Genomic DNA, 14,769 nt, shown 5'->3' on the forward strand with positions numbered 1-14,769 from the left:
GATAGTCTTCCAGTCAAAGCACTAATAATCATCCTTTGTCAATAATGAGACATTTACATTGCTTTATAATCACAGTTGATTTCATTGAAGCAGATTCTTTCACGAGTTCAAGTATGCACTTTTCATCTTTGATGACTGTCAACACAGGCATACGAGTAAACCCGAGCGCATGGCCAATATTCTATGGTGTTTCGCCCTTTTCAGATAGTTTTATTATATGAACTTTCACTTCCATGGAGATGGCTTATCATTTCTTTGTAGCACTGCCATCAGAAGAGTCTGCCTTATGCTTGGGAGTCATAATGCAAACAAGAAAAAGTTAACCAAAAAAAAAGCAACACAAATGAGAGAGCAAATGAAACACAATTCAAGATGGCATATAGCGAGCTAGTGACTGGTGCTGTCTTCCCCATATTCCACCATGAAACTACATTATTTGTCCGTTCTGTGCACGGACTAGTTCCTGCATAAAAGTTCGAATTTATGTCCGAATGACAAGAATTTTGTAATGAATTTATTGGTGATTGTGAGACATAACCACGAAATGATGTAGGTTGAGTACAATGTAAACTGAGAACCTACTGTACTAACATTTGTGCATGACCAGCTTCATCCCCTAATTTAAATAATGCAACCAAGAAAATTTATTTAGGGTAATGAAACATCTGAAATTCAAGGGATTCACCATTTATTACACTTAGCGAGGGCAGTTAGCCCAATTATTCCACTTCAGGAATGTTTTGAATACCCAACATTCACAGGAAATCCAGCATTGTCTATATGGACTTGAAAGTCTAGTTTGCTTTGAAATGTAAGAGTAACAGTACAGAACTATCACTCTGTACTTTTAAAACTTCACACTAAAAATACTTCCATTCAGTGTTGAAAGTATTGCCAAGTTAAAGGACTATGTAAATAAAAGGAATCTGAATATTAATCCTCATTTTGTAATCCTCTATTTGAACAGTATGGATGTAACATTAGTGGGAAACCTTAAAAGAAACTGCTAACTTGTCACATGGAATTGCCAGGTGATCACTTTGAGTGACAAAATATGCAGGAAGGATTTGTGATGGTTGGACAAGAGGGATGATACTTCTTGCCATCTGCAGGCCTCCTACTTCTCCTGATACATGGGCAAATTTTTATCACAGTAACATAGATTTTTAAATGGAAATATTTCCCATACATACAATATTTACTAAATAGTTATTTACAAGTACTAAAATTAAAAACTTGTTTTTTTTAATAAGGGAATGGATACGTCTACCACTTTAATGACTGACAACCTATTCACAAAAGAATTATGACAAAGACTCAATGCAGTATGTATGACATAAGCCTATTCGAAATGTCCTTACTATAGTAAAAAAATGTCTGATGTATTTTTGTTTAAGAAGAAATTACATGTTAAAACTACATAAAACGTAACAGAAGAAAAATATGAATGAGATATGTTGAAATCAGAAAGTGAAGGACACCAACACAATCTATGCTAGACCCAATATGAAGGGTCTCAAGTAGTATATCAGTACAGTAGCTAATGTAGTGTAAAGGATATCTTAATACTACATAGGGGTAATGGGATAAATTCACTAATGTTGAATGATAATATATATTTGTATAATGTAACAACACTTCCTGAATTTTCAGTATAAACAATAATCAAAATCAATGATTTATCCCACAACCATTTCAAACACATCTGCAAACAAGAGAAGAAAATGAAAGAGTTTACTAGAAGATGGACGTGTCTCCTCTTATATCATGGAGGGGTTGTTGTTTATTACAAAGCATATTCTGAAAAATTTATATTACCAACTTAATGATTTTCAGGAATATTAAAATATTTTCATGAAAAGATGAGAAACTTTCCTTAGTTTCATGTCACTGGTAAAAATTATTCTACACTATACAGATGTAGCAGGTAGTTGATACTGTACAAATGAAATTTGTCATTTTCGCTGCAAGAAATTTTCAAAATCTTGTGGGGTGAGGTACTATCTGGATGTATATATATTAAAAAAATTCTAATCCCAAATATAACTGGATACTGACATAAAATAACTTATCTTATGACAGATTAGCTGAACTCTAGCTTGCAACCGGCAAGTTAGGTGAGCCTATTTAACAGTGCAACAAATAAATAAATAACTACTATCATGGTAGCAGCATGGAAACCGTGAAAATGGGTAGCTTTAAACACAAAGTTTGCAATGCTTTGCAAATTTCAAATGTTGGCTATGACTAAAATGAAAGGAAAACTCCTATACAAGCAGTATAGCAGCTTTATATAAAAACAATAAAACTACTGTACTAAAATCGCATTTACATTCTCATAATTTACATACACTTTTTAAACAGAAAGTATATCTAGTGTGTGTATATATATTATATATATATATTTATATATTTTTAATATTTATAAATATGATCACATATTTGATCAAAAAATGAACTGTACAACTAAGATATGGCAACAAAATGACTGAAAATAGTTTGTTTTTATGTACAATCAAGCTGGCAAAACATTACCTATCAGTAATATATGGAACTTAAGACCAAATTAAATAAAATACATGACTTTAAGTGATTATTCAACAAATAAATAAATAACACATATATATATATAATGATCATATATATATAATGATGTTGAAATAATCATATCTTATATAAGTCACGTAAGCTATCTCTATTCAGCAATTCTAACACAGAAAGCAAATATCACTATTGTACAATTTATGCTGCCAGTGGAAATGTGTACATACTTGAACTATACACATTTTTAATGTATGAGATAGTATTACACAATATTTATAATGGACAATGGATTAATCAATTCACACAAGAAGGGGGTTATGTAAAAGGAATAAGACTTCACATAAATGAACAACCAAATTATCAAAATTAATCTGTTTTCTTAATTCAACTCGTGAGTTTGGTCCCAACAGTCTCCCTCTGTGCTGTAAACTGTTGTACACTTTTTGCATGATGTTTTCATGAAAAACCTTGGGGTAAACCAATTAGTATTCTTGTAAGAAAAGCAAAGTTCACATATACAAATGCTAAACTACTGTTATGGAAGCACAGCACATGTATTGGCTCAAACATGACAAACGTACTGTATGAATTCCAGATAACCATAAGAACTTTTCATTCAATTAATTTTTGCTGCATTTTAATTCAATGCCACTTGCAACTAAAGCTCAGGTTATTGTTATATTAAAAAAAAAAAAACATTCATTTTTACAATATATAGTTTGAAGAAAGCTTTCCTTGTCAAGAGCTGCAGAAAATATTTTTAACTATATTCTTTCATTTGCATTTCTGATTTTTATTCAGTGACAAAGGGTTTCATCCCTTTGCTATGTTACAGCACAGAGAGAGATTACTGGAGTACTGTAATTAAAGATTATAGGGTGGAAATCAGAGTTTCATTTCACAATGAAAACTGCTACCTTAAAGTTCTGTTACAGAGTGAGTTTTAAAATGAAGCAGGTTAAGTACCGTCTATACTAACATACATGAGGATCTCGCAATGGAGGGATAACAGGGACGTATTCGCGGGGTAACACTTGATGGAAGTTAGGGGCAGGACTGCTTTCATACTTGTGCATATGCCAGTTTTATATTTTTGTCAAATCTTATTCTTATAATGTCTCCATAGCAGTAACAGTATTTACTTGAATTCGGCAGAGGTGATATCTGTTATAAAGTACCTATGACTGTACTGTATTCTTTGTTGGCACACAAGTAGCTGACAAAATGCACCCTTTTTTTAGCAGCCTTAAAAACTAGAAACATTTTATGACTTTTAATCTTGCACTTTTACTTTCTAATACGAGATGTGGTGGATTTTGAGCGGTCGGAGAGAGAGGATAGACCCTCACCTCTGCTTTTGGAGCGTCTCATGCTGTTTAGGCCCTCACCTGAGAACACACAAAAGAAATCAAGCTACAGAGAACCATAGCAGGGAAAGAATCCACAGCCCATGAAAAAAGCATAAACTGCCCTAGAACACAACAAAAATTAAAAGCTGTACCACATCTTTCAACAGAGCTGTCTAACAACTACAATTTGAGTTAGCTGCTCAATATTAGCTTTCATCTTACTCTTTCCAAGAAAAGAATAATGTTGTTAAAGGGGTTTACCAAAAACAGTAAGTTATACCATATACACCAGTTTAAAGTAATTTACTACTAGTTTTATTGCTTTTGCAAATCAGTGCCTAGGTATTTTTTATTAAAAAAGGGAGAGAAGAGAGAACAAAGACAGAACCACAATGATCTACATAGTAATATATACATTACAGTTTTTAGTAAAATAATTCTACAAGATTTCCAATTATAAATGAAGTAATTATTGCTAACTGTTGGCAAGCCAAGCTGCCACTACTGCATTCAAAAGAAAATTGTGAATACAAGCATAACTGGTGCAAATGCAAGTTGTTTAGTAAGGTCTTTTCAACTGTAATGTTAGATTAACAAATGATTATCTTCACATACTGACTTCTTGATGTGTTTTGTTATTAAAATGTGAGTTTACAGAATGTCTGTGCCTAGTTCAATTTTGTTTTCATACATTTATAACTAATTTCCACAATGTTTTTCCCAGTACTAAAAGCAAATATCAAGACAATTCATCATCTATTACAATTATCAACTTTGTCTCTTCCAATCCTATTTCTCACTAATGCCCAAGTGGCAATATTGAAGACCTGAATCCCTCTTAAGTTCAAAGGGTTGTGTTCTTTTATTACAGCTCACATTTATGAAATAAGCAGGATTGGAAAATATCAACTTTACAGACAAAGTATACCTTCTTTCACTGATCTTATAAAAATACAATACTTATGGAATTCGCCCACAGAACCTCAAGACATTTTTTGTGAAATCGAGAACAGTACTTTCAAGTATCTGTCATACTTATTCTACTATTTAATGCATTCAACTGAAATTTGGACCCTTGGATATCTTAAAGTTGGTACAATTTTGTTACCTATTTAAATCAACAATAAATTAATCAATCACTACACTCAGTTTTGTTATCTGTACATTTCCATTTATTTGTGGCATCTGGCATTACTATCTCACTTAAACTGACAATCTGGTTTTTTATGATGTTCATAAGCCTTCTAAATTTTGAATTTAAAATCCTTTGCTTTCATAGAAAACAATTAAAATTGCCACTCACAGTTCATCCTTGCTTCTGGAAGCTTATTACTGAATTAAAGAAATCATATTCAAATTATTTAAATTATACAATCTATTATACTCCATATCCATTAATATAAATGTTGTTAAATATATCAATAAATTGCAAATATCTTATTTTTTAATAAATTAATGCAGGTAACAACAACAGGTACCATGCAGTTTGCAAATAGTACAAAAAAATTGCTATTCCACTACACCAAAAGGAATGTGCCACTGAGTTCAAAGCTAACTCAAAACAAATTGCAACATAATGAGAAAATAACCATGCACATTGCAGTATATCAGGCATTGCTATAAGCTACAAAAGCACTGACATGACAAGGAAAGAAGGTTATGTTACCACAGAACGTAGTGATGTGCCAACTACTGCATGAAAGAACTACTAAAGTATTACATAAATTGTGTAAAATAAGTCATATATATTTTGTATAATGTCTTTACAATTGCATCAAGACTTCTGATTGGCAAAAAATCCACTGTAATATAAGTGCATAATTTATTTATGTATCTACAGGCAAAAAAAGACTTGACGCATGCAATTAAATGCAACTTTTAAATTATGAAAGTTCTTGTATGTCTGGAAGTATAAAGTATTCATATTGCAATGGATTTCCTTTCCATTATGTATTTACATGATAGTGAACTGCTTTTAGTAACAGCTAAATCTGACTACTTGTGAAACTAGGAAAAATAATAATACAGTACATGCTTCATCATAATGTACATCATACAAAACTAAGTTATATTACTTTTACTAGTACTCTTCCTAATGCCCACATCACTAAGCCTCTCTGCAGTAGATCGAGAACGTTTCATATCCCCAAGACCACTGTGGCCACTTCCATTACTTCTACCAGTCCTCATTGCACGTCCTCGTCGATCTAACATCAATTTTTCTGGTTTAACAAACATGCCACATTTTGGGCGGCAAGCAAAGTATCGAACTCCATTTACAGATCCATCATTTTTACCTGTAAAATATAATGTCACAGTTCACACAATATTTATTGTTAAAAACATTCTGTAATTGGCAAAAATGCTTTACATGATCCTTTGGAGGACACTAATATACTGTAAGGCAAAATGAAATTCAAAATGTACAGTAATATAAACAAAACTAACAGCACAGCTTAAAAAAACAGGTATCAATGGTTATCACTGTACCTGAGATTCAGGTAATACAAAACAAACAAAATTTATAACAATGACTAATGCTGTGCATATTTAAGATCCCAGCAGTAGATTATGTCTATTATGTTTAAAAACCTCTTAATTTCACTTATACCACCATGTCATAAGGGTAATGGCAAGAAACTGTGATATAAACAGCTGGTAACAGTGCCCTTCGGAATGAGAGGAGTTTCATTTTATTAGGTAATTATTTTTTTCTTTTTTTCTTCAGATTGACTGTGAGCAGTCATAGGACACAGCAATAGATGGTTGGATATCTCACTCTGTTGGTTATCCTAACCTTCAGGAGTGTACCTGTGACACACAACTGTGCTGTGGCACTGCTTCTATACATGTGTAGTTCCCCTGCTGTGCCTTCTTTTAGAGTGCTACTGTTGCTCTGACAACCAGTCACCGGGCAGCTTCTACTGTGCCGTGCCTATGGCCACAACAGCCCTGTGACTCCTGCCACTGCTATCGACGATTCCTAATCACCATCTTGTAGAAGGAGTCTTGTGAAAGAAACATCATCCTCCACTGCCCTTCCCTTCTTTTTTTGGGGCTCGAGGAGATCCCAGGAAACCGGATTGGCCCCCTCCCCCCCACAGAAGTTCTGCAGGATTTCTAAGGCGCTGCCTCCTCCCAAGGAGGCAGTAGGATCTCTTGTCGGCTCTTCCCAACCTTCGGGTTTGGGAACCAATTTGTATGCCCCTGGGTTTTGCGTTTCAGGAGCTGTGGGAATGCAAGCTTCAGTTTGCATTCTCGTCACAAGTCTAGGGGTTCCTCCTCTAGATAGGTACTGTGTCGGGCACTTGTTCGCAAGTCACTCCAAGTGCTTGCGTTTCTACCAAATTGCTAGCATCCCGAGTTACTGATGGAGAGACCTCTCAACACCCCAGTTCAAGCACAGGGCGAGAGGAAGGGCGAAACATGCACATGTTTCGTCTCTTCCTGCCAACACTACTCCTAGCACTCGCCGGTGTCTCTATTCTGAGGATTCGAACACTTGGAGAAATGGGGAGGAGGTTCCCTCTGAAAGTTCTTTTTAACTTCTAAGGGAGTGCCTCTCTCTGAGGAGGCAGTGGTTCTCTCTGTGAGGGTGGGACCAAGGCAGGATCCAGTTCGCATTCTCCTATGGGATCTCCCGTTTTTTGGGAGCCTCGAGTGCATAATCTATAGTCATACTATTGTTCCAGTTCTTAGGTGCTGGCATCTAAGACTGGTTCTGTGCCTGTTCCTCCTCGATTTCTTCGAAAGTCGAAAGAGGACCACTCCCGATGACCGTTCTTTGCAAGATCTCCCTATGATGTTCTTACAATATTTGGAAGTCTTACCAAGCATTTGAATTCATTAGAATTTCTGGCGCTTGCTGAGTGCTCAGGTTCTTTGAAAAAGAAAGCACTCAGAAGCCAAGAGAAAACCATCTCGATGATTGTTTTTATGAAATTCAGAGGCCTCACCAAGTGCTTGAATTCCATGAGATTTCTGGCGCTCACCGAGTACGAGTCTTTGGAATTCTTAGCACTCAGAAGAAGACACTTCCAATGATTGTTCTCACAAGATTCAGGAGTCTTGCAGAGTGCTTAAATTCCTTGGAATTTCTGGCACTCTCCATGTGCTCAGATTCCTTGGAATCACGAGTGCTCAGAAGTTGATAGAAGACTGCTCTCGATGATTGTTTTTACATGATTCTGGAGTCTCACCAAGCACTAGAATTCCTTGGAACTTCAAGAGCTCACCAAGCACTCAGATTTTTTTTAGAATCATGAGTGCTCACTTGGTGCTATATCAACTGCCCAGGATTTTACAGAATTTCGGGCATTTCTCAACCAGTACATGGGAGTTCGCTCTCCAGTGCGGTTTAGGAACATAGCGGGAGAAGTGCTGAGACACTTGGGTGTTTTGACACTGCCTGCCAGCACTTTTTAAGTGCTTGGTCAGGTTCCATCCTTGTGTCTTGATGTGGGATAGAAGAAACAACACCACAGTAGTGGCATTTATCACCAAACAAGAGGGTTTCATTTCCCTCTTGTTGCGGTTAACATGCAGGTGCTCGTGAGTAACTGTTGTGCACATGATAGCTCTATCAGCCAAACATATTTCAATATGAAATGCACTAGCAAGCAACTCATCCTCTGGAATTGAATGAGGGGCAAGATACTGCTTTCTCACAAGAGATTGTTTGTCTTAGTATTGTTTCTCCTCAGTCAAGGGTTAACTACTAATGAGGAACATGTCTGTCTGGCCATCACAGAGACCTAAGGTCTCTGGGCAGCATTCAACTCTTTTTTTAGTGTTCCTGTCTTGTGCTCCGCACACGCCCTTGTGAGAATCATCAAACAGTATATGTCTCTGTAGAATCCTTAAGTCTTATCATCTTTCTGTTTACCCCTGGTAAAACAAGAAGTATGTAGGTCTTCTGCTCTGTCACACCTGACCCATGGGCCACTGCGATGACTCAGAATGATTTTTTCATACAAACTTGACAGTTTTTGTCTTCTCTCTATATTTTTCTTATTCGTAAGGTGTTTAACTAACATTGTTCACCCTGAATTGAAAATAAATGATGGAAGACTTCGCCTGTCGCCCGACCTGCCAACTCTGCTTCCAAAGCAACGAGAGGAGTTCCACCCTGACCCAACCTTCAGCGCCAGTGACGCAAGAATGGTTCCTCAAGCAGTACAATCCCAGTGTCTTCACGGCTGAAAGACTATCCAGCTTTCCTTGCGAGCATAGGCTGTCTTGCTGAGCAACAACGGAAATAGCTGGATAACTCTTTCAGTCCTCTGCAACATTCCAGGGATTGGAGCTGTCTTTGTTGGTTGATGTCATTGATGGGACTTTTTCTCTGGTCAGAATCGCAAAAGTTACATCTCTGATTCAATTGTGAAAGACTTACAGGTCCACATTCACCCAAGTCTTTCACATGAGTAGTATTTTCTCCTCAGTCGAGATTCAACTACTGATGAGAAACTTTCCTCTTTCTTGCCATCACAAGGACCTCAGTTCTCTAGACAGCATTTGATTCTTGTTTAGTGTACACACCCTTGTAAGTCATCAGACAGTTTTGTTTTTCAAGACCACATCTTGTCTCTAGCATTGATGAAGAGGATAGACGATTTGCATGGATCTTCTTCAGTATCACCTTTCAAAAGGTTGGTATCAATGTCTCGACTCTGTCTAGGATGTAGTAATGAACTCTGAATCATTCAGCATCTGTTGACAGGTTTGAGTTCTTATGATCCTCTGTGCCTTGGGCTTTGTAATTGATGATCCAGATCAATCATTACTTTGTCCTATTAGCATGTTGCTGTACCTTCAGAAAACTAGACATCCTCGACATGGATGTCAAGAACCTTTCTCCAGTACTGACTGGTCAAGGGAGAAGTATGTAAGGACACATCTTTGTCCTGGTTTTGAGAGAAGATCAATAGGAGGTTCTCTGCAGTTGGCAACATCACCTATATGCTTTCCCTGAGAGCACACGGTACCAGTGGCTTAGTCCTTTCCTCACATTCTGAAGAATATGTGGGACTGGAAAAAGATGTGGTGTCATCAAGACCACAGATATGTCTTCTACCTTTGGGTATTTGCCCACAAGTCCTAGGAACCCTTTTTTCCTTGGACCTGTGGTGGCTGCTCACTAAGTTGTGTTTCCTTACCAGGCTCCTTTAAGAGGACAAGTTGCATCTCGCCTAAGGTGTATGGTTCTAAAGGTAAGAAGGATTCAAGAGTGAGTGACCTCTCCACCTCCTCTTTCCTCGTCCTTCTACTTCTCTTCCTTTAGGTTGAGAATAGGATTTGAACCTACACTTGCTGGAGTGGTTTCTGATGCAGCAAGTCTACACATCAAGCTCCCTTTCTGTTTTTCTTTTTAGAATTATAGAAGCAATCCCACTCATTCCTCTAGTAAGGGGAGGAAGGAGACTGGCAATAAGGCAAACCCTTTTGGATTTTTGCCTTAATGCCTCAGACTCTTAATATTCTTCCCAGCCTTTTTTGTTTGAGTTATGATTCCTCATTCATTCAAAAAGACCCAGAAGTCTGACTCTTGATCCTGCAGTTCTTATACTCTGATCAAATAGTCAGAGGCAGGGCACTTCTCCTCGCTCTTTTGACGGAGGAGAAGCCCAGGTGTGTTGAACTCCAGTCAGTTCAAGAGACTCACTCAGATTCCTCCCTCCAATAGGTGAGTCTTCCAGTTATAAAGTACCTAAGGGTTGTATATTGTGTAGGAACAAATCACAATTTTTAAAAGTAATTGTATTTTTCCTACCTACAAACCTAAGGTTCTTTACACTAATGGCCCAGCTCATACCACCCCATCAATCTGAAACCTGGACTGAAAGGCAAAGTGGAATGTTTACATCCAGGCAGGTGGGTCTCCCCGCCAACCATATGGTAGTTACTGCGTAACCACCTCGTTCAAGAGTTTTAACAGCCGTGTTCCAGCTTCGCTGTTAGCAATTCTTATGGTAAAGGTCCTTAGGTTTGTATAGTTAGGAAAAATACAATTTACTTTTTAAAACTGATATTTTGTTACATCATAAATATTCTTATATCAGTTTTCCCTTTGATGTGTAATCTGTGACTGAGTTCTCTTCACTTTCTTTCCTCCTGTACCCTTTCTGCCTCAACTCCATATTAGTCTTCCACTGGCTCTCTTTTTCATGATTTCCTGTCTTCCTACTAGTCTTTGTCCTTTTGCATAAAAAAATCCCTAAACATTTATTTGTTCATATATGGATCAAACCTGGGGTCTTAACATTAGGATAAATCTTCTAGCACCAGCTGGAATCAGTAAAAAAATTCAATAGAATTGTATATGCAAGGAATTGGTGGCATCTGACCTGTCATGAGCTAGGTGGAACAGCCACCGCCCAAGCTGGGCCTCGTGATGTCTCGGTTTTCTTCTTACCGCCTTTGAAGAGTGAGGACGTCTTGCTCTTTCTCTCCTCCCTAAAGCCAGTTCTTTGTTTGTTCACATTTTCTTTTTGTGTTTTATTGTGAAGGATTTGTGTGCTTGTGGCAAAGAGTTGTGTTATCATGGATTCCCATAACCCTTCTGCTAGCTCCAACTTTAGAGGTTTCCCTTGTTCACACTTCCTACCCTCCATGAATACGGATCCTCATTCAACATGCAGTAGGTGCAGAGCAAATGCATATAATATATCAGTAATCCTTGTTCAGAATGTTGTTCTTGGTTGGTGGATTAGTAGAAGTTCTCCAAGAAGAGTTAACCTCCTCTTGAGGCTGCCCCTTCTTTTGAGAGGCCTATTCCAGTTGCCTCACCTTTTGTCCTAGATTTTTCCCATATCTCTTCCTGTTCTTCAAATGATTTATCGTGAGAAGTTTTGGGAGATTTTTTGCCTAATTGTGCCTCTTCTTTCCCTGCAGGGAGAGTGGGAGGAGCATCGCCATCTTTGTCCTTCTTTCCAGCCTCTGATGCACAGAAGATGGCAAGTGTTTGGGCATAGTTTGGATAGCCTGTTGTCCCACTGCTTGGCTTCCTGCTACCCAGTACCTTATACCATGGCTGTTCCTACTGTTCTGGGTCTCCACTATGTATAAGGGGTCTCGTGCTCCGACATCTAGGGGGATGCATATGGTACCAATAGCACATCATTTTGGGTTACCTTTGTTCTGGTACCCATCCCCCAGCTACCGAGTACCTTCTACCATTGGATTGTTCCTATTCCCCAAGGTCTCCACTACGCATATGGAGTCTCATGCTACGGCAAATACAGGGAAACTAATATATATGTGTGGAAATAAAAAATTCAGTATTTTCAAGAATTTACAGTTTTTAAACATGTTTTTCTTTATACAAATAAGTCAAGTCAGCTGATAGTGCAATCAAATACATATAATTTATTAATATTCTGAAGTAAGAGATGAAAAGACCTTTTCTATATTCAGTGAAATACATATTGGATTCAGACTCTCAGCAGTGTTGGTATACTTTTTATATATGGTAGTATCCGTGTTAACGACACGACGGTGCCGTTGCGTCTGCCAGCGTGTAAAATAACTAAATTGCAATTAAGCTGTCGTGAATCCTAATGCCTTTACGGACATCACCATCCCGTAAAAACCGTTAAATGTGGGAGTGGCCTCAATCATCGGTGCCTGACGCGTACATCTACATAAATACATAATCTCATCTTGACGTGCAAAAGGCTGCTATAAATGGTTCATTGCTTATGATGTCATGGTGTCCTAATCAGCTGGCGCTATTATATATTCTTTTTTTTTCTGGGTGGCCCAAGGCCTGCGACTGATGCCGATTGATCACCAAACCCAGCCGTTACGACAATCATGGTCTTGAATCACCAATGTGTGACTCAGGCATTAAGCCTTTTAAAATTATCACTAAATCACTTTTTTGTATAACAACACTGTTTATTCACTAATTGATGTATTTTTTCATATTGTGTTTGTGACTAAATACAGCTTTTTATGGTAAAATGATTTGCAGCATACTTATAATGTAGTTATGTATCTATTGAGCTCATTGCACACTGGGTCCCTAGATTGAGCATAATAGGTGTACGATACACTCTCTCTCTCTCTCTCTCTCTCTCTCTCTCTCTCTCTCTCTCTCTCTCTCTCTCTCTCTCTCTCTTCTATTCTCTCTTCTGCTCGTTCTGCTCTCTCTCGTCTCTCTCTCTCTCTCTCTCTCTCTCTCTCTCTCTCTCTCTCTCTCACTGTAAAGTATTTTATGATAAAGCATGTTGTTCAATATTCAAAATATTTACTAATTAATTTTATTTTATTTTCCAGTCTGCTTTTACTGGTAAATAAAATGAAAATGAGTGAATATTTTAGAAATTTAAAAAAATACAGCAGTATCATTTCATATACATCTTACATTACCCTTAGAAAGAGATAATCATACACCTATTATGCTCAGTATGGGGGCCAACCTGGAATGAGCTGTAATAAATACATAACTACATGATAATTATGCTGTAAATTATTTTGGTCATAAAACTCAGTATATTTAGTCACAAACACAATATGAAAAAATACAGTAATTAGTGAATGAATAGTGTTGTTCTACAAAAAAAAAAGCAAATTAGGAATAATTTTAGATATATGGTCCATAGAAAAGATCTGCAAATTAGTGAAAGTTCCCCTTGGAAAAGTGAATAAAGTGTTCCACAAAATTCCGCAAAAATGTGAAACGCGTAAAACTGGCAGTGGAGCACTGTAGATAGATCAATGTGCCGGACATCTTACACTTAAAACTGGGCCTAACTTTCTATCAGGTTAGGACAGTGTGTCCCTTCCTAACATGTCAAGAAGCAGCTGCTTTAAAGTTGACGGCATCTTAAATCTTCCAGACAGCATCTTAGTTAGATTTATGGTCGACAGCTGTAGACAAAATTACCTCATCTGCTTCTTCAAAGAGTTTAGTGGATGAGACAGATTTTATCAGCTTGCTGCAGTCTGGTTCTAAGGCCACCTCATACTTAACCCTTTAACGCCGATTGGATGTATTAAACGTCGATATAAATTGTCTGTTGGGTGCTGATTGGAGGTATGGTACGTCAATATAAAAATTTTTTTTTTTTTTTTAATTCATGTAAAAATAGTTATAAGCCTACTAGGCGAAAACTTTTGAATCACGCCTTGGGGGATGCTTGGAGCTCACGGATCAAGGCGGTGTTTGTTTACAGGCGCGCAAGCGCGAATTTCTTTCTTCTCGCACTAAAAAGTATCAGCGACACATCTCAGAAATTATTTCGTCACTTTGACATAATTTTTGCACCATTTTATATTAGCCGTTACATGGAGTATTATATATGAAAATGTGCGCAACTTCATGTAGAATACAACTAAAAACAACTCATGGTTGTAGCTTTTATCAGTTTTGAAATATTTTCATATAAATAACGATAAGTGCCAAAATTTCAACCTTCGGTCAACTTTGACTCTACGAAATGGTTGAAAAATGCATTTGTAAGCTAAAACTACTACATTCTAGTAATAATCAATCATTTACCTTTATTTTGCAACAAATTAGAAGTCTCTAGCACAATATTTCGCTTTATGGTGAATTTATAAAAAAATAAACACATTTTCCTTACGTCCGCGCAGTAACTCTTCCGAAAAAAAATCAGAATTTTTTTTCGTCCAATTGTCGTAATGTTTGCACCATTTTACATTAGCCGTTACATAAAGTTTTAGATATGAAAATGTGCGCAATTTCATGTAGAATACAACAATAAACAACCTGTGGTCATAGCTTTTATCAGTTTTGAAATATTTTCATATAAATCACGATAAGTGCCAAAATTTCAACCTTGGTCAACTTTGACTCAACCGAAATGGTCGAAAAATGCAATTGTAAGCTAAAACTATTACATTCTAGTAA

The 14,769-nt window shown here is 37.1% G+C and overlaps 1 protein-coding gene across 8 annotated transcripts in view; it reads right to left on the reverse strand.

Moving 5' to 3' along the window:
* Positions 1-671: 671 nt before the first annotated feature.
* LOC135213590 (kinesin-like protein KIF13A) overlaps positions 672-14,769 on the reverse strand; it is a 590,763-nt gene continuing 576,665 nt past the window's right edge. For all 8 annotated transcript variants that reach the window (XM_064247592.1, XM_064247596.1, XM_064247595.1 and 5 more), the window contains 2 exons: positions 5,969-6,190; positions 672-3,932 (listed from right to left, as the gene is read on the reverse strand). In XM_064247592.1, the coding sequence (XP_064103662.1) occupies positions 3,832-3,932; positions 5,969-6,190 (323 nt within the window). In that variant the 3' untranslated portion in view covers positions 672-3,831. The remainder of the gene's footprint in view (positions 3,933-5,968; positions 6,191-14,769) is intronic.

Source organism: Macrobrachium nipponense, chromosome 43 (genome assembly GCF_015104395.2).
Source record: "Macrobrachium nipponense isolate FS-2020 chromosome 43, ASM1510439v2, whole genome shotgun sequence".
In the NCBI taxonomy this organism is placed as follows: domain Eukaryota; kingdom Metazoa; phylum Arthropoda; class Malacostraca; order Decapoda; family Palaemonidae; genus Macrobrachium; species Macrobrachium nipponense.